The 22,300-nt window shown below is 62.2% G+C and overlaps 3 protein-coding genes and 1 long non-coding RNA gene across 10 annotated transcripts in view; 1 reads left to right on the forward strand and 3 right to left on the reverse strand.

Annotated features, from left to right (window-relative positions):
* The window catches only part of Pde4c (phosphodiesterase 4C), a 25,029-nt gene extending 22,446 nt beyond the window's left edge, over positions 1-2,583 (reverse strand). For 2 of the 3 annotated variants that reach the window (XM_078037848.1, XM_078037845.1), the window contains exons 1-2: positions 2,442-2,581; positions 1,782-1,871 (exon numbers count right to left, since the gene is read on the reverse strand). In XM_078037848.1, the coding sequence (XP_077893974.1) occupies positions 1,782-1,823 (42 nt within the window). In that variant the 5' untranslated portion in view covers positions 1,824-1,871; positions 2,442-2,581. Of the gene's footprint in view, positions 1-1,781; positions 1,872-2,441 lie in introns of all 3 variants that reach the window. The other variant, XM_078037849.1, reaches the window with a different exon arrangement.
* Positions 615-4,593, forward strand: LOC144374998 (uncharacterized). Of its 5 annotated transcripts, none has more exons than XR_013434240.1 (3): positions 1,185-2,228; positions 3,413-3,871; positions 3,956-4,593. It is a non-coding gene; the product is annotated as an uncharacterized LOC144374998 (long non-coding RNA). The 5 variants fall into 5 exon arrangements; XR_013434243.1 differs by having other exon boundaries at positions 1,186-2,228; positions 4,132-4,593; XR_013434239.1 differs by lacking the exon at positions 3,413-3,871 and having other exon boundaries at positions 615-2,228.
* Positions 3,926-7,870, reverse strand: Cist1 (colon, intestine and stomach enriched 1). Its single transcript, XM_021731416.3, has 4 exons — positions 7,694-7,870; positions 4,860-5,369; positions 4,290-4,444; positions 3,926-4,184 (listed from the first exon to the last, which is right to left on the reverse strand). The coding sequence occupies exons 1-4, from the start codon at positions 7,782-7,784 to the stop codon at positions 4,137-4,139; spliced, it is 804 nt and encodes a 267-aa protein (XP_021587091.2). The 5' UTR covers positions 7,785-7,870; the 3' UTR covers positions 3,926-4,136.
* Positions 7,871-8,569: 699 nt separating this feature from the next.
* Iqcn (IQ motif containing N) lies at positions 8,570-19,926 on the reverse strand. The gene has a single exon (XM_078037840.1). It carries the CDS (start codon positions 19,887-19,889, stop codon positions 8,655-8,657), a length of 11,235 nt encoding a protein of 3,744 aa, XP_077893966.1. The 5' UTR covers positions 19,890-19,926; the 3' UTR covers positions 8,570-8,654.
* Between the last annotated feature and the right edge of the window lie 2,374 nt (positions 19,927-22,300).

Raw genomic sequence — 22,300 nt, forward strand, 5'->3', positions numbered from 1 at the left:
TCGGTGGGCAAGGAGCTGGTGTTGGATTCTGAGACAGTGAGCTCTCGGGGGTTGTAACCTGCTTCGAGGGCGGGGACCCTGAGGGTTGGGCAAAGGCTGGGACAGTGTCTGCGGGGTGCGTGGACCATGGATTTGGGGGTTTTCAGAGCTGGGGCTGGAAGCAGGTGCTCTGGGGAAGCACTGCTCCCCAGCCCCGGGGCATGTGTCGGAGGCTGAGAGAGACAGACCGTGGCCCTGGGGTGCCCAGGAGGGGGGTCAAGGGTAGCTAATGGGGATTATGATTGACAAGGCCATTTCCCAGTGGCCACAGGCCCCTGGGTGGGGGCATCTTGCCCTGGTGGGGTTAGGGCGGTGGAGGAGGGAGACACTGAGCCCCGGGGCTGCTCCAATTTAGTTTGAGGGTCATGTGACTTGTAGGGGAGCCTGGAGCAGCAGCTGGGTGCTTGAGTCTGGGGTTATTATTGAATCTGGCTCGTGCTGGGGGAGGCAGACAAGCAGGTCCCCGGGAAGAAATCAACTGCGTCTGTTAACGGGTCAGGAGGAGGTTTCTTTTCTTTTTCTCTCTCTCTCTCTCTCTCTCTCTCTCTCTCTCTCTCTCTCTCTCTCTTTTTTTTTTCTGTGTGTGTGGTTACTGGGGGTTGAACCAGGGGCACCTACCACTGAGCTATACCCCAGGCCTTTTTATTTTTGAGACAGGGTCTCACGAAGTTACCCGGCTGGCCTCAAACTGGTGATCCTCCTGCCTCGCCTTCTGAGTAGCTGGGGTTACCTTTATCTGTCCCTAAGCCACCCCTAGAACAAAATGCACACCCCTCAGCCCCCAAGACTTAGGGTGTCCAGGGACCCTCCCACTGCCAGCTCTCACCCCCACCACATCCCTAGGTCACGCTGCTTCAGCTGCACCAGCCCCTTCAATCTCCTTAAGCCTGCCTCAGGGCCTTTGCCTGTGCTGGGCCCTCTGCCAGGGATCTCTTTCTTCCACCTCTCCCTGGTGGCTGCTGGTTGACATCCATTCTTCAGCTCATATATCACCTCCTCCAAGAAGCCCTTCTTGCCCAGCCAGGGGGCCTGACGCATGCTCACCCACCCCCATATTTATCCCCTTTCCTGGTTTAACATCCATCTCCCCCGCCATGGGCCCCGAGCAAGCCCACGGCCAGCCCAGGCCCGGCACACCACAGGTGCTCTGCGGGTGGAACGCTCCGTGCCAGGAACCGGGGGTTTGGGGAGCACTAGGAAGCTCCCACTTTAGAGATGTCCTGGGAGGGGAGATGAGACCAGCCCCAGGGGCAGGCACTGAGGGTCCCAGCTCGGTCCCAGGAGCTCCGTGTGGGGTCCCACCTCACAGTGAGGGAAGGGGATTCTCTCTGCCTCCGTCTCCTAATCTGGAACTGGGGTCCCCTCTTTCTCCCCTGTTCCCTCTGCTTTCTGCAGACGGCTGGGGGGGACCCTGGGTCGGCATGTCCCCGAGTCCCTCGTTCCACGTGGACCCAGCCTGTTCTTGAACCCGAGTCTCTCAGAGGGGCCAGCAGCCTCCTGTCCTCCTGGCCCCCGCGGCCACCTGCCCCTGGTCTTCCCTCCCGCCTCGGTTCCCCAGGACGTCACTGGTCCCGCTGCGGAGGTGTGGCCTGGCCCCTGCCTGCCGGGCGGGAGAGCAGCCTGCCTTTCCCTGTCCCCAGCCTGGGGTCCCTGTTCCCAAGGCAGTCGAGCTCCGGGGTGGCCCCGGGCTCCTCCCCACGACCTGGGCTCCAGGCCCCAGCCACCGCCGCCCCACGGCTCACCTCGGTCATCAGGAAGGACAGGGACGTCCTGCTGCGCCTCATGCTGCGGCTCCGCCTGCACTCGGCCCCCTACCGCTGCCCCTGGGCGCCCTGGACAATCCAGGTAGCGGGAGTCACACCGCGTCACCAGTGTGGGGACTCTGTCCAGGGACACAGCCCCCACATGCTCCTCCCCAGCAGCCTGGCAGGCGCTGAAGGGGTCTCCCCGCTCCAGGCCCCGGAGGGACACCTCCAGCTCCTGGCGCAGCTCGGGGTTCGGGGGACTCGGGAGGCCCCGCCCACCACTGGGACCCCCGCAGACGCAGAGGCTCTTGCTCTGTGTGGGTGCTCTTCCCTGCCACCGATCGAGACCTGTGACTTCCCAGGGGCCTGCCCAAGAAGGTCCCCACACCCCACAGAGTCCCTCAACTGTCTGAGCGCCTGGCTGCCAACAGCCCAGAGCCACAGGTGCGTGACCCAGGGTGGGGGGGGCAGAGGGCAGAGGACGAGGAGGAGGGGAGGAGGGAAGGCAGGGGCTGGGCAGGGTCCTGTCCAGCTGGTTGTGTGTTTGCAGGTGACAAGGAGAGACGGGTGACAGGGAGAGACTCAGAGAGACCCAGGGAAGGGGGCGGGAGAGGAGGCGGGGAGAGGTGCCCCCCCAAGGCGCCATGGGAATCTTACCGGCGGAGCCCAGGAGATGTGGCCTCAGGAAATTGGAGATGCCACTGGGGCTCCCTGGGGTCCCCAGAAGCCTGTCCACTCTGGCCGGCCACAGCAGGCCCATCAGCAGCTCTCGCTGAGACCAGCCACAGCCAGAACCGGGGCCCCTGACGGGGTCTGGCTGGGGTGGGGGCTCTGAGGCTGTGGGCAGGAGGTGTCACCCGCCCCCACTTCCAGGTTAATGATTCACCCCTCCCCCGCTGCCCGCCGGCCCCGCCCCCCAACAGCAGCGGAGTGTGACCGGCCCCAGGGGCCTCTGCCCTCCATGTGCCCTGAACTTGGCCTCAGCCGCTGGGGGTCCACGGCACAGCCAGGTCCTCAGGGAGACAGTGTGGGGACAGACAGGTCCCAGCCCAAAGCTCGTGGCCAAGACCTCAGTGCCCCCTGGGGCTGGAGAGGCCAGGGGTCCTGGAAGTGGTGCGGGCAGCAGCCAGGTCCCCAGGCAGAGGCTCGCCCCTCTGGGGACTCAGTGTTCCCCTGTGTCCTGGGAGGGAGCAAGGGGACCTCACCTCGGGCCCTGAGAAGCAGGACTGAGGGGACTCAGGGAAGGAGGGGGCAGGGAGCCTGGACGTCTTGCTCTCTGGGTGTCTCGGGCACTTTCCTGCCCCCTGACCTTTGCTCAGGCCGTTCTGCCTCCTGGGAAGTTTCCCCCACCCGCCCCGCCCCAGCCCGACCCGGAGCTGACCGTCTTTCCCAGGTTTCGGTCCACTGCATTCTGATGTTTGCGGGCTGGAAACACCCTCATGGACTCCCACCTTTGGGGTAAAACCCATCCTCCCTCCCACAGCCCAGTGACCCCCACAACTTCTCTCACCCACTGTGACCCTGCTCACCTCCTGGATGTTTATCAAACACTTCCAAGTTTTCCTACCACAGGGCCTTTGCAGAGGCTGAGTCTTCTTTCTAGGACATCGTTTCTGGCTTTTTCCCAGGTGGCTCCTTCCCACCTTCAGGTCTCTGCTTGGACATCACCTTCTCAGACAGAGCACCCCAGCCTTCTGCAAACCTGGATACACCAGACCCTGGGTGGGGGGCAGCATCAGCCCCAACCTGTGACTCTCTGACCCTCAGTGCCGTCTGGTGATCACTGAGGCCCTCGGGTTCTTTTACTTATTTATTTATTTGTTGGTTGGTTGGCGGGTTGGTACCTGGGACTGAACCCAGGGCTGCTTAACCACGGAGCCACATCCCCAGCCATTTTTTTGTATTTTATTTAGAGACAGGGTCTGGCTGAGTTGCTTAGGGCCTCATGAAATTGCTAAAACTGGCCTCCAACTTGGCGATCCTCCTGCCTCAGCCTCCTGAGCCATTGTGCCCAGCCATCTCCTGGTTCTTGTCTGACTCTCCCTCTCCCTATGACGGACACGCCCCCAGCACAGGCTATGGCACACGTGAGCACCCCCATAATGTGGGTCACATGAATCTATGACTCAGGAAGCCTCCGATGAACCATAGGCACTTTGTTTATTTTTTAGATGGGGGTCTCACTCTGTTGCTCAAGCTGGCCTCAAACTCCTGGGCTCAAGCGATCCTCCTGCCTCAGCCTCCAAGCAGCTGTGGCTACAGATCCTGGCTGCTGTGCAGCACGGGAGGGGGCTGGTTTCTTCAGCTGCCCCAGCCCCACCTGAGCCCCGGTCTCTCTCGGCCCCAGGACGGTCACTCTGGTGTGCGGCGGGCAAAGGATGACCTTTGGCTCTCACTTCCCTGGAGACGGAACACACAGTGGTCATCAGGCTGGGCGGCAGGGCTCGCCCTGTGTGGGAAAGCCCTGCCCTCCCCGCCCCTGGCCAGGCGGAGCCCCCCACTCACCAGGGACTCTTCCTCCAGCCTATGGAACCTGGATGCTTCTCGGTGACAGGACCTCACGGCCATCACCACGGACCCGATGAGGAGGACAGAGACCAACAAGCACACGGCCACCACCACGCCTGGGTTTCTGTGTGACGTGGGGACGCCAGGGTCACCTGGGGAAGAGGCCGGGGTCAGCCCTGAGCCCCACCCTCCCCCGTCGGGGACACCCACCAGGGCCCTGAGCTGTTGTCTTTGGTGGCACTGGGTTGGAACCCAGGGCCTGGTGCCAGGTGGCACCAAATATAGAATTGATCACCTGTCACTTTTGCACATGGGTATTGCGGTCTCTCCTGCACAGAGCGGTGGGTCCCCAGGTCCCCGTATACTGGACCCTTCATTGATGGGCACAGACTCTCCCCTAGAACCACCTTGGTCCAGGGGTGGGGGAGGGGGGCCCTTCCGCGCAATCTCCTGGGTCTGTGTCTCCCCCTTGTGGTCAACCCCAGAACTGCATCCAGGTACCCCAGCTAGCTCTTACTTCCTCCCACCCCCCCCTGCCACCAGGAGCCCCAATTTCTTCCTACTTACCCTGGCCAGGGCTGGGGGGAGTGGAAATCCAGTGGGAGTTCAAGTGTGTGGAGCTGGGTTGAGTGGAATAGGTGAACTCTAAACTGGGGGGGCCAGCACTGGGGTGCGTGACTGTCCCTGGTGGTGCAGACGCGGGAGCTGTCTCTGGATTTGAGGAGCTAGGGCTCATGTGGCTGGTGGGGCTGGGCTCTGTCTGGCTTAGGGAGCTGGTGGGGGTGGACTGTGAATTTGGGGGGCTCTTGTGGCTGGTGGGGCTGGGCTCTGTCTGGCTTACGGAGCTGTTGGGGGTGGACTGTGAATTTGGGGGGCTCGTGTGGCTGGCGGAGCTTGGCTCTGTCTGGCTTAGGGAGCTGTTGGGGGTGGACTGTGAATTTGGGGGGCTCGTGTGGCTGGCGGGGCTTGGTTCTGCCTGGCTTAGGGAGCTGATGGGGGTGGACTCTAAACTGGACGTGGGGCTGGTAGGAGTCGCTGTCATCGCTCTGTTTTCCAAGATCAATGTAAAGGCAACACCTGAGAATAAAGAAGACAGGGTTTGGGAGCCTGTGATTAGACCAAAGGGGTGCTGGCACTGGGGCAGGGACTCCGTGGCAGGACAGGTACTGAGCATGTGCAAGGCCCTGGGTTCCATCCCCAGCTCCCAAAAGAGAGAGAGGAGAGAGAGGGAGCCCGCTCAGCGCCTCCCAGGACCCCACAGGAGAGTTCAGAGAGAAGCAGGCTCCCTGGAGAGGTCCCCCCCCCACCGCAGGATTCAAGTTCAAACCCAGGTGTGTGGGGGGGGCTTTCCCAGTCACTGCCTCTTGCCCCAGAGCTCTAGAAGCCCCCAGGTGGAGGAGTGGCTGTCACCCAGGCGGAACAACACCTTGAAACTCTGTGGGACTCCAGTCAGTCTCCCCGGTGGTGCGCGCCCATGTTCCCAGCTACTCAGGAGACTGAGGCAGGAGGATTGCAAGTCTGAGGCCAGCCTGTGTTCAAGCCCCAGTAGCAGGGACAGGATGACTTTCTGGGACTCGGCTTCCTTTACTGTGAAACGGAGATTACAGAAAGCCCCTGCCTCAGCCCACCCAGGTCTGGGATAACGGTGAACAGTGACTCTCCGTCCCACAGCAGAGCCGCCTCTGCGCTTCAGGGATCTGGGGGGTCTCCAGGGCTAAACCAAGAGTTGGTACCAGGAATTGAACTCAGGGGCACTCGACCACCAAGTCACATCCCCGCCCTATTTTGTATTTTGTTTAGAGACAGGGTCTCACTGAGTTGCTGAGGCTGGCTTTGAACTCGCGATCCTCCTGCCTCAGCCTCCCGAGCTGCGGGGATTGCAGGCTGCGCCACAGGCTGGCCTAAACCCGAGAGCTCTTGCTTTTGTCTCTTGTTTGTCCTTGGCAGTGCTGGGGATGGAACCTGGGCCTCACGCGTGCCAGGCCATTGCTCTGCCACTGAGCCTCACCCCAGCCCTACCCTCGGGGCTTTAATGGGGAGACAGAGAGACCTGGGCCCTGGGATCCCTCGGTGGGTCACGCTTCTGAAAAGCCCTGCCCGGCTCCAGCCACACCCAGGTCCCCCCCCTCCCGTCTGGGCATGGAGCCGAGAGGCAGACATCTCCCACGGTGGCTTCCTGCCCAGCTCCAGGTGGCTGGGCACCTCAGGTGCTCGCAGGTTCATTCCCGGTGGCCTCTGGCCACACCCCACCTCACTGTGACTTGGGCAGATCTGGGCTTTCTCCCTGAGTCACCAAAGGCAGCAGAAATGCGGAAATAACACTTAGCCCTGGCCCTGGGGCTGGGGGAGGCGGATCTGCAGCCCCCTTCCCCCTCGGCCTCCCAGGCCCCAGGGGCACACAAGTGAGTCTAGAGGAGGTTGGAGTAACACCCCAACGTCACCCTCATTTTAAATGTCAGGAATTACAGCTCATCGTAGAAGGACCTTCAGAGAGTCCAGGAATAATAATAGGTCAGCTTCCCCAGGCTGCCTCCCACCATCATTTGAGAAGGAATCCGGACTATGAGAGGTTTCTACTGAAGTGAAGATGAGTCAGGGGCCCTAGTGAACCCCAAGACTCGCCAGGACTCTAAAGAAACCGAGTTTTTAAAGTAAACTGAGGAAAAGCAGGGGGCGAGGAAGAGGAAGAGGAGGAAGGTGCAGGCCCTACTGAGCACTCAGCACAGACGAGGTGCTCAGGAGCTACTGGAAAGTTGGCCAGAAGTGAACGTAGGGCTGCTTCTAGATGGTGTGCCAGGACGGGAGGCCGGCGTGCGCCAAGTCAGCGGGGTCTAATCTGCGTCTGGGACGGAGCCTCAGCTTCCTGAGCTATGGAAACTGGGATGAACAAACCCCAGCCTGCAGTAAACATCCCAGCCCAGGTGACCTTTGCTCTGGCATTGTCGTTTGGGGCTGAAGGCTGGCAGAGGGAGCCATGGCAGGGTGGAAGGATGACTGGGGGAGGGAAGCTGGGAAGCTATCTCATAGGGCAGCAGGAGGGAATTAAGTCAGACACTAAGAAGAACTTCTCCTGGGAGCTGTGGAGGCTGAATGACCAGGAAGTGAACCCCTGATACCAGGCCCTTCCCATGGCCCTGGTGTCCTGGCCAATCTCCCTTTGGGATGGGGCTCAAAGAAACGGGTGAGAGACAGAGCTTCCAACTGGTTGTCTGGTGTCCCTGGGGCTTGTCACACAGAGGTGCTGGAGGTGTTCTCTCGTGTTTCTGGGGAAAGGGCAGGTATCCCTGTGAGACTGGGAGAGCAGTGCGACCTCAGCAGGGGCTCAGAGACCAGACAGTGGGCCCTGTCCCCACCCCCCACCAGCCTTCTGGAAGCTCAGCCTCCCTCTTACCTGCCCTCACCTGTAAAGGCAAGAGTAGAGGAATTCCCTGGCGGCCTCCGTAGCAGCGCCAGAGCCAGGAGCAGAAGCGGCAGCAGCTGGGAGCTCGCCATTTCTGAGCGGGGAGGGCCACAGCAGGCTCTGCCAGGTGTGTGGCCAGGTGCGCCGCCAGGTGCGCGGCACGGTGCGCTTTCCGCCGCAAGCGCGCCCCTGCTGGTGGCAGCTGGTACTGCGCAGAGACCAGGCACCGACGGGGCTCAGGGGTGGCGCCCGCTCCTCCAGGGTGCCATTCCCTCCCCAGTCCTCCGGGAACCGGCCTGGACGTGAGGTGTGCCAGGACGGGAGCCCTCCAACCCCCAGCACCCCTGGCGCTCTGCTCCCCTTCCCCCCCGCAGCCCCCACCCCTCTAACGTCCCCTCTGGGGCTCCCTCCACCCTGCGTGACTCTTCTCTGTCCAGGCTGCCCACACAGAGCACCCTGCCCCTTCCCTTTTCTGCAGCTCCATCCTAGGCCCCATGAGGCTGGGAATGTCACTGTCCCCCTCTGTGGGTGGGGCCTGGCACCCTCCCAATCGGGATGACCTGGAACCTGCCAGTACTTCCAGCCCCAGGTGCCCCAAGGCCGAGGTGTTCAAGGTGGCCGCTCTGGGCCAGGTCCCCAGATTCAGGTTTCTGAAGTATGCAGGGGGCAGCTTTCATCCGGGAGTGACCGGCCAGCGGCCACCCTGCTAGCCATGGAAGGATAGGATGGCACTTGAGAGGCCGTCCTGGCAGACCGTGACCTTCAGGACAGACCCACGTGGCTGGAAGCCTTGGGGCCCCCTCCCCCTGGGCTGTTCCGGATCCCCTCCCCCAATTCCCAAGACGCCCCATGAACCCAGAACACGTGACCCGGGACCCAGGCTGTGGAGGACTTTATTCATCAGACCCAGAGAGCCACACGGCCCTTCCCATATGTCCCTCTGCTGGCACGCAGCCAGGGTCCTAGACGCCGGGCCAGCGCGCGGACCGGGTGCTGTGGGTGCTGTGTCGCGAGGGATCCCTTGAGCAGTCCCGCGGGGCTCCCGACCCCAGGAGCATGTCCGTGGTGAGGCAGCTCCGGGTGTAGTGGCCTCTCCAGTTGGACTGAACCATCTTGGCTGCCGACTGCTGCTGCCGGAGCTGGCGGCGGGTCTTGAAGCCCCTCCAGGCCGACTGGATGGCCATGGCCGCTCTGTTCTGACCGGGTGACCTGCAGAGGCCCTGGGAGGCCTTCGGGGAGCTGCAGGCCCACAGCAGGCCCCCCTGGCTGGAGATGCTGCGGCCCATGCCGTGCACCACCCGCGTGGGCAGGGTGTGGCCGCACATGTGGCACGTGCGGGGACTGGAGCCCACGAGCATCACCACGCTGGGCGGGTTGCCCAGCCCGGGGCTCAGCGACTGGCAGAGGCTGCAGATGTGAGGCTGGCAGGACTGGAAGCAGCGGTGGTCAGAGCCCAGCCTGGCCTCACTGCCCGGGAAACAGCGGGGGTCGGGGGCGGCCCGGACCTTGCTGCCCAGCTCCACCCACACGGCCGGGAGCAGCATCTGCTGGGCACAGTCCCTGCGGGTGCAGTAGCCTCGCCAGGCGGCCTGGATGATGGTGGTGGCTCGGTACAGCCGGGCCAGGTTCCGTCGCACGCGGAAGCCACGCCAACTCGCTTGGATGACGGTGGCGCACTGATGCCACACCCGGATGGTACTGCGGACCAGGTAGCCGCGCGCGAACGCCTGGATCACCACCGCGGCCCGGACGAGGATCTTCTCCATGGTCTGCACGGACACCATCAGCTCCCCCGGCTGTCTGGGGCTCACCGCCGCCACGCTGCCCAAGGTGTCCCACGGCACGGGGCCCCTGGCCGTCTCCCACGTGTTCTGGGGGGCCACAGCGTGGTCCATGGGCCTGACGGCTACGCTGGGAACACCACTGGCCAAGCCAGCATCCACGGGGCCCTGGAGTACAGTGGGGACCAGGGATGGCTTGTGAAGGCCAGCTACAGGACCCACGGCATGACGGGAGATCTGGCCCTGGTGGACAGAGGGGGTCGGAAATGGCTTGTGATGTCTAGTGACAAGATGCACGGACTCATGGGAGTCCTGTTCGAGGAGGGGCCTCCAGAGGCCACTGGGTGAAGTTGTGTAGCCCAGAGACACCCTCCGAACCTCGGGGGACAGTCTAGTGACACTGGGGTCATAGGCTGTATCACTGGGTTGGACACTGGGTGTCCCGCCCACCCACAGTTCACAAGGGGAGTGTCTGCGGCTGCCCAGAGGGGACTGGGTTTCCTGCCGCTGCACCTGATTGGAGGGCACCACCGTGGTCATAGAACCTTCTAGCAACTCGGGAATAAGTTTACCATGAATGAGTCGGTAGTATTTTTTAGGGCGGAGAGACTTAAGGCTGGTCTGGGTCAGGTTCCCGGACACTGGTTTCTGGAGTGTACTGGGGACAGGTGCCATCTGGGAGTGACCGGGCACGGCTTTTTTAACCAAGGGTTGATAGGGCTGCCCGTGGGGGGCCACGTTGCCGGTCCCTGACCTCCGGAGCACACCTGAGCTCTCCGTCCTGGCCACGGACCCTGCATATAAACTGGAGGCCACGGGACTGGCCAGATGGGGTGACATCAAGACGATATCAGAAGTCAGTGAGCCCTGGCTTGGAGGTCTCATGTGAGTCATGGACTCGGGCTGCAGAGCGGAGAAGTCGTCAGAGACCACGGGAGTCAGGGGCTGTGGCATGGCCCTGTCCACTGCAGTCCCCAACTGCAGACTACGGGCCCTGCTGGTGGTGATGAGGTAGGTGCTGGGGGGCCCCCTGGGGCTGGCCGAGTCGGGTTGGAGGCTTGTGGAGAAGCTACTGGTCATCGAGTGCCTGGCCCGGAAAGGGATGGGAGCTATGCCGCTGGCTTGGCCGGGAGCCCTCTGGCCCAGCAGTGACATCTGGCCTTTGGGAAGTGTCTCCTCTGCCCGTGGGGGCCCTCGAGGAGTCTCGGCGTAATGGTCCGTGGGGCTCTGGTACATCCAGGGGGTCACCTCCAGGACCTTGGATTTGTTGGACTCTCTGTCGGATCCCGATTCCTGGGCTAGGGCCTCACCTAACTCTCTCGGTTTCAATTTGCTCGGGTCCTCTCTGGTCCCCAGTGTCAGTATCCTAGGGTCCTGAATAAGGGGTGAGGCTCTTGACAGAACTGTGGGCACTCGCTGCTGACCCCTGGTTGTGCCCTGGGCTCCTGAGGCCTGAGGGTGAGCCTGGGCCAGGCCAGCGGCATGGGCGGCCTGGGCGGCCTGGAGCAGGGCCGCAGGGCCCTCCCCGGCGCCGTGGTAGGGCCGGGGGGTGAGCCCGATGAGCATGGACCCCTGGGGAGGACTCTGGACCCCGCTTTTCACAGAACCAAGAGGGACGCCTGGGCCGACCCCGTGGGCCACCGAACCCGGGGACAGGCTCGGAGCAGTGAACCTAGACACGGGCCCCATGGTCAGGCCCAGCCTCTTCTCTTTAGCTCCCGATGTCGCCAATTGATGAGAGGCCACCCTACCCGCTCCTGTCCCTGGGGGGAGACTGTGGGCCATGCCACTGGCCGTGGGGTCTAGAAGACGACTCTGGGCCACGCCAGTGACCACGGCCCCCCGGGGAAGGCCCTGACCCATACCCCGGATCACAGAGCCTCGGGAAAGACTACAAGCCATAAAGTCAGCCACAGCGTTGGGGACCATGGCTGGGGTCAGCCGACGGCCTGCAGAACTTGAGGCCGGGCGACCGCTGGCTGTCCCCATCACAGAATCCTCAGGGACAATACGTGCATACGGGTAACTAGATGGGACACCTGTGGGCACGGCGGGCAGCTGGTGGTCTAATGGCACTGGCAGCGGGATGGTGGCCTGAGAGGTTCTGAGGCCCAGATGAAACAGGGAGAGCGGGTCCTGGCTCGTACCCAGTCTGCCGGGCAGCGTGACACGGGGACGGCTGGGGTCCATCCCCGAGGCCATGGGAGTTTCTCCATGAGTCAGAGAGACCCCTCTCTCCAAGACCTGGGACGCCATGGGAACCAGGCCATCCGTCACCTGACATGGGCTCGGGCCTATGGAAGGCACCATGTTCTTCTGGAACATGCTCCCGGCCAGGCCCGCGGGGGTAGCCCCCTGGGACAGACTGAGCAGCATGCCAGCGGCTGCGGGCCCCTCAGAGGAGCAGGTGGACATGCCCTTGAGCCAAGTCGAATGGAACATGTTGGGCCCTTGGGTCGCCTCCTTGGTCAGATCCGTGTGGTAGAGGTTGGGAGCGGACAGGGAGACCGCCGTGGGGTGCCTCCCCCACCCACTGGCCGGCTGGTGGAGCCCAAGGGACACCTTGCTGAACTGAGCGTCGTGCAGGTTTGAGACCACCCTATCTGCCACGGCGGGGTCCTCACACGTGCCCACCTCGACGTCCAGAGGAGGCTGGTGCAGACCCAGGCCCAGCCTCCCAGGCACGCAGGAGTAGGACCTGCCCGAGCCGAGGGACAGGAAGATGGACGGAGGGCACAGGCCGGGGGCACCCGCACTCACTCGTGAGGCCTGCAGGGTCGGGTCCACCCGGGGCCCCGGGCTTGGCTCACAGAGACCCCGGCCCACCCCATAGATCACGGATGGCTGGGAGAGACCACAGGCCAATCCGGTGGCCACGCAGGGCTGGGACAGGCTCAGGGGCCCCAGATGAGCCATGGAGGCCTGGGCCAGAAGAGGGGAGGCCCCGGGAGCCAGAAAGGGGTGGTTGGCCCAGGTTGGCCTGGGGACAGGGGGACTGGGTGGAGGCGTTTGGATAAGGCTGGGGGCCACCGGTTGGTGAGACACAATGGGATACCCTCCACTGGCCAACACGGGATGGGCTAGGCTTGGGGCCACCTCACTGGCCACAGCCGGTGGGGCCAGGCCTTGGGATACTCCCCAGGGCACAGGGTGCTGGGCGAAGCTTGGGGACGCCGTGTGGGCGATAAAAGGCGGAGCAAAGATCGGGGACACCTCACTGGCCACCGGTGGCTGAGCCAGGTAGGGGTGCATCCCACCGGCCACGGAGGGGTGGATAAAGCTTGGGGGTACCCCACTGGCCACGGATAGATGGGCCGGGCTGGGAGCCACATGAGTGGCCAGAGGTCGGTGGGACAGAATGGGAGATAAGCCACCAGCCACCAGTGGGTGAGCTAGGCTGGGGGACACCCCATTTGTCATAGAAGGATGGACCAAGCTTGGGGACATCCCAATAGCCATACACAGTTGGGCCAGGCTTGGGGACACCCCACTGTCTATAAAAGGCTGGGCCAGGCTCGGAGCTACTGCATAGGCTGTGGACTGGTAGGACGGTCTTGGGGACACCCCGCTGGCCACAGGAGGTTGAACTAGGCTCTGAGACATCCCACTGGCCATCGGTTGGTGAGGTAGGCTTGGGGACAGCGCACTGGTCATCGGTTGGGGAGGTAGGCTTGGGGACAGCCCACAGGTCATAGAAGGCTGCTCAAAGGTGGGGGACAGCCCACTGGCCATAGAAGGCTGGGCCGCTCTTGGAGACGCTCCACGGGCTGCACATCGTTGGGGTGGGCCTGGGGACCCCCCACTGGCCACAGGTTGATCTAGACTCGGAGCCATCCCACTGGTCAGAGATAGGTGAGGTGGGCTTGGGGACTGGCCAATACTTGGGGATACCCCAGGGGAAACAGAAGGATTGGCCAAGCTTAGGGACATCCCAATGGCCATAGGAGGTTGGGACATTCTCAGAACCGTTCCTTGGGCTGTAGATCTTTGGGGTGGCCTTGGGGACACCCCATGGGCCATAGAAGGCTGGGCAAAGGTGGGGGACAGCCCGGTGGCCATGCAAGGTTGAGCTAGGCTTTGGGACACTCCACTGGCCACAGATGGGTGGGGTGGGCTTGGGGTCATCGAAGGCTGGGCAAGGGGCGGGGACACCTCACTGGACATCAATGCATGAGGGAGGCCAGGGGACACTCCACTGGTCAAAGATGGTTGGGCGGGATGTGGGGACATCCCACTGGCCATAGAAGGCTGGCCAGGGTTTGAGGACATCCCCTGGGCCACGGGAGGTTGTTCAAGAAGCTGTGCCATCCCAATGGCTATAGAAGGCTGGGCTGGGCTTGGGGTCATCCCGCTGGCCACAGACTTATGGGGAAGGTCTGGGGACACCTGAACAGTCATAGATTGTTGGGCAAGGCTTGGGGCTGTCGCACTGGCCGTCGATGGGAGAGCTGGGCCAGGGGACACCCCAATGGCCAAAGATGGCTGGGCCGGGCCAGGGGACTCCCGACTGTCCATAGACGGCTGGGTTGGGCTGGGGGAGACCCCACTGGTCAGAGAAGTTTTAACAAAACTTGAGAACACCCCGCTGACCACAGGTAGCTGAGCTGGGCTTGGGGACAACCCGTGGTCCACAGAAGGCGGGACAAATCTCGGGGATACTTGACTGGCGTTGGATGGCTGGGCTAGACTGGGGGACGTTTCAGTGCCCAGAGACGGCGGAGCCAGGTGTGGGGGTGCCCCAGTGGCCACAGATGACTGGACTAGGCCGGGGGGCGGTCCAGTGGCCATAGATGGCTGGGCTAGGCTGGGGGACACCCCACTGCCCACAGGTGGCTGGGCAAAGTTTAAGGACACTCCAATGGCCACAGAAGGTTGAGCCAGGTTTGGGGACACCCCACTGGCCAAAGGTGGCTGAGCTGGGCCGGGGGTCACCCCACTGATCTCAGATGGGTGGCTCTGTGTGGGACCGACCCCATCGGTCCTAGCTATAGGGACCAGGCTGGTGGAGACCCTACTGGCCTCAGATAAGTGGCCGGACCTTGGGACTATCTCACTGGCCATAGACGGGGGGGCTTTGCTAGGGGTCTCCCTGCCAGTCCCAGAGGTACATACACCTCCAGAGGCCACCTCGCTGCTCGAGGACGTGCTGGGGATTACTAGGAACACCCTGCCACCCACTCTTGGCTGGGGTGGGCTTGAGGCTGGTCTGCTGGTGGCCAGTGGCTGGGCTCTGGTGGCGGGCACCTGAATGCACACCGTCGGCTGGGACAGGCTTCGGCTCAGCCTGCCGCCCACTGGCAGCTGGCAGAGGATTGACTTGGCTAGGTTGGGGGCTCCCCGGCTGGCCGATAGAGACTGAGACTGGTTAAGAGCCAGCTTGGTGGCCAGAGATGGCTGCTGGTGCTCCACAGGGACCACAGTGCCCAGAGACAGACTCCTCCTCAGCCCTGGCCGGAAGGTCTCCTGAGAGGCTCTCTCCACCAAGTCCAGGGAGCTCTGGCCCGGGGAGGGCCTGTTCTTCTTCTGTTCCTCTGAGTCCCAGTGGACACTCAAGGCCGTGTGGCTGGACACTGGGCCACGGCTCAGGACTGGGGTGAGCGGGGGGACAGTAGGGGGGCGCCAGCAGAGGCTGGGGATCTTCTGCCCGGGGCTCACTCTTTCGGGTTTTTCTGGATCCACGAGCCTCTGGCATCTCCCCTTGTCGTCCTGAGCGGGGAGGGCCTCGGGCCGGGGGGCCTGGTCTGCGAGGCCGGCCTGGGCCTGGTCCACCAGGTCCACAGCGGTCAGGCTGGCCACGGACAGGGCGGAAAAGCTGGGGGAGCTGCAGCTCTGCAGAGAGCTCTGGGACTCGCTGTTGTTCTGCCTGGGGACCGCGGAGCCCGGAGTGAAGTTTCTGGTCAGGACGTTGTCTGGGTGCTGGGGCAAACTGGACACCAACTCATTGAGAAGGGACATTTGGTGACTAGCCACATGCTCCCGGGGACGGGGAGGATTCCTTGTTAGGGCCCCCCTGGGTCTAGGGGTGGGTGTCCAGGGAAGGCCGCGTCCCAGCATGATGGCCGGGGGACCTGGGTACAAACTGCCACCTGCCGGGCACTTGGGTGCCTGCACCTTGCTCACCATGGTGGCCCTCATGGAGCTCGAGGTCATGTTGGTGACGACCTGCTTGGGACCATGCAAGGCCGGCTTGTGACATGGAGGCTGGGGCCTCCTCCTCGGAGCCTCCTCAGGGGCCTTGCATAGCTGATTCTGACCTCGGATCACTGAGCGGTGATGGGAGTGTTTGGGGGACACCCTGCTGACCCCCGAAAACTGACACCAGCAAGCGGCATCCTGACAGACGGGGAAGGACGGCTGGGAATGGACCGCCCTCCTGCCTCCCACGCTGCCCGGAGGTCGACCAAAGGCCCCGCTGCCCTTCCCTGACAGCGCCCACGAGTGAGAGGCCACCCTGCTGACCACCTGTGGCCTGTGGGAGCTCGGGGTACTGTCACATGTCACGGATGGCTGGCTTGTGCTGGGGCCTATGCCGTTGACAATGAAGGACTGCCACAGGCGGGGGGGTGGCTGAGCGCGGGGCGCCTTAGGCAAGCGGGGGCCCTCCACACCCGCTGTGGCGGGGCTGGCCCCTGGGGTCAGCCACCTGCTTCTCTTTCTGATGCTGGGGCTCAGATACGAGACCCCCGCGGGCCCCCTCCCCCAGGGCTGTATGAGGTCCAGGCCCATGACCATGGGATACTGGGAGATGCTGGGGACCATCCTACCGGTTAGGGACACGCCCACAGGGAACAGTGTCGAGCAGGGTGACCCCTCCCACGTGGCCCCATCCCCCATCTCCTCCAGGAGCCCGGCGTGCTGGCCCCTGGTGAAGTCCTCCCAGCCTCCAACCTGGGAGACCCTGACCTTGCTGGGCTGCGGTCTCCCGGGGCCCACGGCAGATCCCCACGTGGCCGACGCGTTCCCCCGGCAGTCCACCTCCACCGAGGCGGGCAGCAGAGTCATCCCGCTGCCCACAGCTTTCGAGGAGGCCTTGGGGAGGATGGCTGCAGTCCTCAGGGCTGCCTGGGACAGAGACTGGCTGAGGACAGCGCCCAGCTCCCCCTGACACAGGGCTTGACCGAGGGCCGCCCGCTCCTCGTCGGTCAGGGCCTTGCTGAGCACTTCGGCCAACTTGCCCTGCATGACCTTGGTGAGTTCTGAGCGCAGTTCGCCCCGGGACAGCGCCCGGGAGAGGGTGATGCCCAGTTCACCCCAGGACAACGCCTTCACCAGGGCCATGCCCAGCATGCCCTGCGGCATCGCCTTGGTCACAGTGGTGCCCAGGACATCCTTGGACAGGGCTTGGTTCAGAGCGGCCCGCACTTCTCCCTGGGAGAGGGCTTTGGCCAGCAGGGCCCGGATGTCCTCCTGGGAGCCCAGCACAGCGGCCAGCTCCGCGCACAGGGAGGCGATCTGGGAAGCCGCCGCCTCCTGACAGGGCACCGCCTGGCTGGCCACCGGCGGCTGGGCCCGCGCCGTTCCGCTGTCACCCCAGGGCTCGATGTTGCACGTGGGGTGTCCGGTGGAGGTCATCAGAGGTACCAGCATGCCCTGGGCCTCTGAGGCCACTGGGCAGGGGCCGTGCGTGGTCTTGCTCTGTACGTGGCCTTGGGGCTGGAGCTGGGCAGGTCTGTCCTCGGACTTGGGTCGGGACAGGAAGCTCATCGCCCCCAGGTGCTGGCAGGAGGGGACAGACGCCCTGGACCCGGTCAGGAGGGGCTGGGACTGCGTCTTGCTGTTGAGGTCCGTGGACTGGCGAGCTGTGTAGAAGGACTTGGTCTGGGAGACCAGCTGGGCCTGGGACTGTGTCTTGGTCAGCCCCACGGGCAGCTGCGCTTGGGACTGGATCTTCACCGCCCCCGAGCTCAGATGCACCTGGGACTGGGCCTTGGTCAGACACGTGACGAGGTGAGCCAGCGACGGGGTCTTGGTCAGCCTGGAGGGTGGGTACACCTGGGAGGGGGTCTTGGGTGATTGCGGGGCCAGGTGTGCTGGGGACCCAGCCTTGGGCTGCTTGGCCGGCGAGTGCAGTGGGGACGCCGTCATCAGAGGTGCGGCCAGCGGGGGCTGGGGCAGGGTTTTGGCCAGGGTGGTGGACAAATGTCCCTGGGACAGGACCTTGGTCTGCTCAGAAGTCAGATGCACCTGGGATGTGGTCTTCGTCAGGCACGTGGCCAGGTGCGGCTGGGGCATGGCTGTTGGTGGACACGTGGCCAGATGTGCTGGTGGGGACAGGGCCTTGGCCTGCTCCGCGGCTGGATGTAACTGGGTCACGGTCTTGGTCAGGGGTGTGGTCAGCTGCTCCTGGGGCAGGGCCTTGGCCTGCCTGGGAGACGGACGCGCCTGGCCCAGGGTCTTGGTCAGAGGGGCGGTCATCTGGGCCCGGGGCAGGGCCGCAGCTGCTTCTACAGGTACGTACACCTGGGACTGCACCTTGATGAGCTCTATCCTCTGCTGTGCCTGTGGCGGGGACTTGTTCCTGTCCTCAGCAACCTTCGTCCATGGCAAAGGCTGGGTCATTTCCATGGTCACGTTGGTCTTTGACACGGTTTCTTTCTTCACCTGCCTCTGGAGGCAGGTCCTGACCTTCTCAGGTTCCAAGGGACCCCTGGCCACAGGCTTGGGAGCCCCGGCTTCGAGGTGTGGCTGGGGGACACTCCGGACCTTCCCCTCGGCCAGGTACGAGTGGGATGAGTCCTTGACGCCGGCCGCCTGCCTCGCGTTCACCATGACCTTGCCCTTTTGTGCGTTCAGGTGCACGGTGGAGCACGTGCTGGGAATTCCGGGGGATCCCGCCGCCGTCTGGGGTGGCGTTCTGAGATTGCCGACGACGGGAGGGACCAGGCACAGGGTCCGGAGGACCGCTGCCACTGAGCGGATCTGGGCTGGGGTCTTCGTTATCATGGCCGCCAGGCGCGTCTGGGGCGGGGGCTTCATTATGGAGGCACCTGGGCAAACCTGGGACGGAGTCTTGGTCACAGGGGCGGCGGCTTGGCAAGTTGGCATCTGGTTTTTGGTCGGGGCGGTCACCAGGCGGATCTGGGGTGAGGGCTTCGTCATGGCAGACACGGGGCACGTCTGTGGTGGGGGCCTGGCTGTGGTGGCCCCCGGGCGTGCGGGGCACGGGGGCCTTATCACCGAAGCCAACAGGCATACCTGGGGGGGGATCTTGGCCATGGTGGCCGCTAACCGCGACTGCAGGGGAGCGTTGGTGAGTGAAGGTGTGTGTCGCATCTGAGCTTGGGTCTTGGTCACTGTGGGCGACGGGCCTGTCTGGGCCAGGGTCTTCATGACTGTCATCATGGGTCCTGGGCCTGTCTGAGGTGGCGTCTTGGTCACTGTGGGGACGGGGGACACCTGGGCCTGGGTCCTGGTTATGGAAACCAGTGGACTCGTCTTGGGTGGGGTCTTGCTCAGGGTGGACGCTGGGAAGGCCTGGGGTGGGGTCTTGTGGATATCGGCTTCCACGTGGGCCTGGATCTGGGCCTTGAAGGTTCCAGGAAGTGCCTGGCCGTACCTGCCCGAGGGCGGTGGCTCTGGGGCCCCTGCTCTGGTGGCTCTGGTGGTTACGTGCTTGGTCTTCACCGCGTCCCCCTCCAGGTGCCTGATGAGGCAGGAGCTCCTGACGGTCTTGGTCAGCAGGCACGGCTGGCATTTGGGATCTAGACCCACCGGACTCGGAAGTCTCATGGCCATGGTCTGGTGCGGCAGGAAGGCCACCCCGTGGGCTCCGGGGCCGTGGGGAGCCTGCACTCCGGGCCCAGCCATGCCCTGGGCCGCGGGGTGCTGCAGCAGACCCAGCTGGGGGATGCAGGTGACCAGGCTGTCGGAGGACGGGAACTGGGTCTCCTTGCTCATCATGACGGGCTGCACCTGAGGGGGCTTGTCTTCCGGGGGCTGGAAGCGCACCTGCTGGGGCGGGTGGTAAGGGATGTCTCCTTCCTCCTTGCTCACCCTCTTCACCGTGACCTTGCTCGAGCGGAGAAGGCGCCTCGTGTTGAAGCGCCGCCAGGCCTCCTGGATGGCCTTGGCCGCCAACATCTGGGAGATGAGCTTCTGCCGGAGCCGGTAGCCCCTCCAGTTGGCTTGGATGAGGGTGGCTGCCCGGGACAGCATCATGTCCATCTCGTCCACCAGGATGTTCTTGAAGGCCTGGCTCTCCACCACCGCCCGGAGGCGCGGGATGCGGCGAGGCTCCGTCTTGCTCTGAGCCGGCTGTTGCGGAAGCTGCTCCTTGGACTTGCGGGCCTCATACTGCTGCGCAGACGCTCTCCCCACTTTGTCCAGGAGGCAGTGGATGGGCTGGGGCGGGGGGACGCACTGCCCACTCGGTGACAACTGGTTCATGAACTGGAGCTGTGCGGCCGGCTGCATCATCTTGGTTCCTGAGCAGGTCAGATGGGCCTGTGGGGGGGACAGGTCGATGGACAGACGGGGGGATGCAGGGGTGGGTGGGTAGATGGATGGTTGAGGGGTGGAAGTGGCTACCTGTGTGGATGGACAGATTAATGCATGTGTAGATGGGCAGGTGAATGGGTGGGTGGATGGATGGACGGATGGATGATGGATGGACGGACAGATGATGGATGGACAGATGGACAGATGGATGGATGGATGAACAGATGTATGGACAGAAAGATGGAGATGGGTGGATGAATGGGTGGATGGATGGACAGAAAAATGAACAGAGGATGCATGGATGAACGGATGGATGGATAGATAGATGGATGGATAGATGGATAGATGCATGGACAGATGGCTGAATGGATGGATAGACAGAAAGATGAACAGATGGATGGATGGATGATAGATGGATGGATGGATGGATAGACAGAAAGATGGACAGATGGGTGGATGGATGAATGGATGGATGGATGGATGGGTGGATGGACAGATGGACAGATAGATGGGTGGATGGACAGATGGATGGATGGGTGGATGGATAGGTGGATAGATGGGTAGATGGATGGGTAGATGGAGGATGAATGGAAAGACAGATGGATAGATGGATGATGGTTGGATGCTTAGATGCATGGACAGACGTGTAGATAGAAGAATGAACGGATGGATAGATGGATGGATGGACGGGTGGATGGGTGGATGGATGGATGATTAGGTAGATGGGCAGGTGAGTGGATGGGTAAAGGGATGAATGGGATGGATGTGTGGGTGGCTGGATCAACTGCAGGTGGGAGGAGGAGCAGAAGGCAGACTGAGAGGATGATTGTGGCCTTCAGAAGTAACTTGGGACCTGTGAGTAACTCTGTGAGATCCCATCTCAAAAAAAAAAAAAGAAAGAAAAGACTCTGCCTGATTGGGAGCAGAGTATATGGCTCCGTGGCCGAGCACTTGCCTACCATGCTTGAGGCCCTGGGTTCCATCCCTAACACCAAAAAATAATACTAATAATAATCCTGGTGCCTCTGGGTTTGCAATTTGCATTTCCATTTAAGTCCCTGTAGTGATGATCACCTCGCACACAGTCGGGGCCCTATCAGATAGTCCTCCCACACAAGCTGCAGCAGGACGTACTTGTTTAGCAGAAAAGTATGTTGTTCCTCTGGCTGCATCAGCCAAAGCCCTGGCCCAGCCATCTCCTTACCTTGGAGGGTCATAGAGTTGGAAGAGGAGCAGGAGAAGAAGGTACAATCTCAGAAGCCAGCCTGTAAGAGGCGGCTGCCTTCAGCTCTTCATCACATGCACCGTGTAGCAACACTGCTCTTGGCTGGCTCTGTCCTCAAAACCAACACAAGAAGAAATGTTAAAAGCAAAAAACACCGAATTCCTCAAAAAAAAAAAAAAAAAAAAGAGTCCACAGGAAGGAACATACTAGGAAATAGCAGGAATTCAGATATGAGTAGAGGACGCCGTGAGGTCATCCCTCACTGTTGCTTAGAAGAAGGAAAAGTGAAGACAACCCAAGGCTGAGAAGAAATAGAGTCCAGGATGGCTCCCGCCCCAGGCTCGGGGCAAAACCGAGACCCGACACTGGCTACGCGATTGCTCTGCCAGCCCAGGCCCTGTTTGACAGTATCTTGGGCCAGGCGAGGTGGCGCACGTCTGTCATCCCAGAGGCTCGGGAGGCTGAGGCAGGAGGATCATGAGTTCAAAGCCAGCCTCAGCCACAGCGAGGCACTAAGCAACGCAGTGAGACCCTGTCTCTAAATAGGGCTGGGGCTGTGGCTCAGTGGCCGGGTAACACTGAGTTCAACCCCTGGTACAAAAAACAAAAACAAAAACAGTATCTTGAAGGCAACCCAGAAATTCAACCTCATGAATTGTTAAGAGTAACAACGTAGGCAACAGAGCAAGACCCTATCTCAGCAGGAAAAAAGGGTCCACGTGACAATCCAGGATCTTCAAAAACAAGTCATAAAATTATTTTAAGGGCTGTTGGGGTAATAAACACTACACAGTCTTAAATGGAAAATGCAAATTACAAAATCATAGGCACCATGATTTTTGTGTGTGTGTGTGTGTGTGTGTGTTAGGGATGGAACCCAGAGCCTCAAGCATGGTAGGCAAGTGCTCGGCCACTGAGCTGAATACCCTATTCCCAATCAGGCAGATTCTTTTTTTTATTATTTTTTGGTAGCAGGGATTGAACTCAGGGGCACTCGACCACTGAGCCACCTCCCCAGCCCTGTTTTGTATTTTATTTAGAGACAGGGTCTCCCTGAGTGGCTTAGTACCTCACCATTGCTGAGGCTGGCCTTGAACTTGCAATCTTCCTGCCTCAGCCTTCAAGATGCTGGGGATTACAGGTGTTTGCCACCGTGCCTGGCTCA

The sequence above is a fragment of the Ictidomys tridecemlineatus genome, chromosome 2 (assembly GCF_052094955.1).
Source record: "Ictidomys tridecemlineatus isolate mIctTri1 chromosome 2, mIctTri1.hap1, whole genome shotgun sequence".
Taxonomy (NCBI): domain Eukaryota; kingdom Metazoa; phylum Chordata; class Mammalia; order Rodentia; family Sciuridae; genus Ictidomys; species Ictidomys tridecemlineatus.

Coding starts and splice junctions, on each gene's coding strand:
- Cist1 (XM_021731416.3), bottom strand. CDS start 7,784: ATGGCGAGCTCCCAGCTGCTGCCGCTTCTGCTCCTGGCTCTGGCGCTG. Junction 5,370..7,693: donor CTCTACTCTTGCCTTTACAG/GTGAGGGCAGGT, acceptor CTTTATTCTCAG/GTGTTGCCTTTACATTGATC. Junction 4,185..4,289: donor GGCTGGAGGAAGAGTCCCTG/GTGAGTGGGGGG, acceptor TTCCGTCTCCAG/GGAAGTGAGAGCCAAAGGTC.
- Iqcn (XM_078037840.1), bottom strand. CDS start 19,889: ATGATGCAGCCGGCCGCACAGCTCCAGTTCATGAACCAGTTGTCACCG.